This window comes from Plectropomus leopardus, unplaced genomic scaffold (assembly GCF_008729295.1).
Source record: "Plectropomus leopardus isolate mb unplaced genomic scaffold, YSFRI_Pleo_2.0 unplaced_scaffold3623, whole genome shotgun sequence".
Lineage (NCBI taxonomy): Eukaryota > Metazoa > Chordata > Actinopteri > Perciformes > Serranidae > Plectropomus > Plectropomus leopardus.
Window position 1 is genome coordinate 1 of NW_024639609.1, and position 2025 is coordinate 2025.

Here is a 2025-nt window from a genome sequence, read left to right on the forward strand (position 1 = left end):
TTATTATTCTTATTATTATTATATTCAGTGTCTGTGTGTCACTAAGTGTGTTGCTCTGTGTGTGTGTGTGTGTGTGTGTATGTGTGTATGTGTGTGTTTCAGGGGTTTCTACCCTCGTGGCGGCGGTGAGGTGGCGGTGACGGTGAACCCGGTGAAGGAGCTGCAGCCAGTCGTCATGACGGAGCGAGGAAACATCACAAAGATCTACGGCCGCGCCTTTGTCGCTGGCGTACTGCCCTTCAAAGTAAAGTTACACACAGGAAGTGATTTCATAATTGCCCTTTAAAGTAAAGTTACACACAGGAAGTGATTTCATAACTGCCCTTCAAAGTAAAGTTACACACAGGAAGTGATGTCAAAACTGCGCCGAAGTATCTCTGTGAAACATCCTGAAGGCTGACTCTCCGATATGAAACTGATCGTTATGATGTATTGATCGGTGTGAGATGTTGATCGTTATGATGTATTGATCGGTGTGAGATGTTGATCGTTATGATGTATTGATCGTGTGTGCAGCTGGCTAAGGACATGTCTGCGGCTGCAGTTCGGACCATCAGGAAGGAGATCAAGGAGCTGTACATCAACATCCCAGCCGTGCAGGAGAAAGAGAAGGCGTGCGGAAATGGAAACGGCATCATGTAAGCCCCGCCCACCCGCTGACATCACTGCTGCGCTCGCTGCAGGTGCTGCTTTCTGATTGGTTATCGTCTTCTCTGTTTCAGAATCATCGCAGAGTCGTCGACGGGGTGTGTGTTCGCAGGATCGGCTCTAGGGAAGAAAGGTGAGGACATCACCTGGTGCGACTTTAGTCATCTTCTCGTACGGTCATGGAAAACCTGGAAAGGTCATGGAATTTACAAGTAGCCATTTCCAGGCCTGGAAACATTTTGAAAAGTGGAATATACGTTCCACTTTTACGAATATACGAATATACGTCCTGGAATTTTGTTTCATAAATCTGTTTAAAAACACATGATGTGTTCAAGGACCCTTGAAATGTAAAACGTATCAGTTTTTACAGTTTCTGGCTGACAAAAGCTGACAGTTTTAGTTATTTTTAAAAAACGCGTGCCTCTGGACGATATGCTTTCTTTAAAAATCACCAAAAAAGTAAAATAAAAATAATGCTAATTTAAAATTTGCCCAAAACATATAAAGAGAGAAAATGTGCCAAAACAGTTTAAAGAAAGCAAAATTACCTATTTTTTTTCTTTAAATGGTAACTAGACTGTACATATACAGCATTTTTCTGGCCTTTCACACTACATGTCACATTCGCACACACGTTCTCACACACACGTTCACACACACACGTTCACACACGTTCACACTTACACATTCACGCGCTGGTGGCCGAGGCTCCCGTACAAGATGTCACCTGCTACTCAGTAACTCCGATGACACCCCAAAGCCAAAATCAAAATGTGTGTGTGTGTGTGCGTGCGTGTGTGTGGGGGTACGCGTCTCTCTCAGGTGTGTATGCAGATAAAATCGGTATTGAAGCTGCTGAAATGTTGCTGAGAAACATTCGACACAATGGCTGCGTGGACGAGTTCCTGCAGGACCAGGTGAGACACTGCTGACATCACTCTGACATCACGATGACATCACGATGACCCATGGTCGTACAGTAATCAGGAATTTCTCTGACCTGTGACTCCTCCCCTTCAGCTCATCATCTTCATGGCTTTGGCAAAGGGAACGTCTCGGATTCGAACAAGTGCCGTGACGCTACACACGCAGACAGCCATCCACATCGCAGAGCAGCTTACTCAGGTCAGACATGAGCCAAACACGCCATTTACATACTGACGTACACGCTTATGTCATGTGTTTACACTGATGTCATGTGTTTATGATGATGTCATGTGTTTATGATGATGTCATGTGTTTACACTGATGTCATTTGTTTATGATGATGTCATGTGTTTATGATGATGTCATGTGTTTACGATGATGTCATGTGTTTATGATGATGTCATGTGTTTACACTGATGTCATGTGTTTATGATGATGTCATGTGTT

The 2025-nt window shown here is 44.0% G+C and overlaps 1 protein-coding gene across 1 annotated transcript; it reads left to right on the forward strand.

Moving 5' to 3' along the window:
• Window positions 1-102: 102 nt before the first annotated feature.
• Window positions 103-1812, forward strand: LOC121938858 (RNA 3'-terminal phosphate cyclase-like; the record flags this gene model as incomplete). Its single annotated transcript, XM_042482012.1, has 5 exons — window positions 103-244; window positions 517-638; window positions 723-781; window positions 1474-1568; window positions 1672-1812. Coding segments are annotated over 5 exons (559 nt in total), but the record flags the coding sequence as incomplete, so codon positions are not given.
• Window positions 1813-2025: the final 213 nt, after the last annotated feature.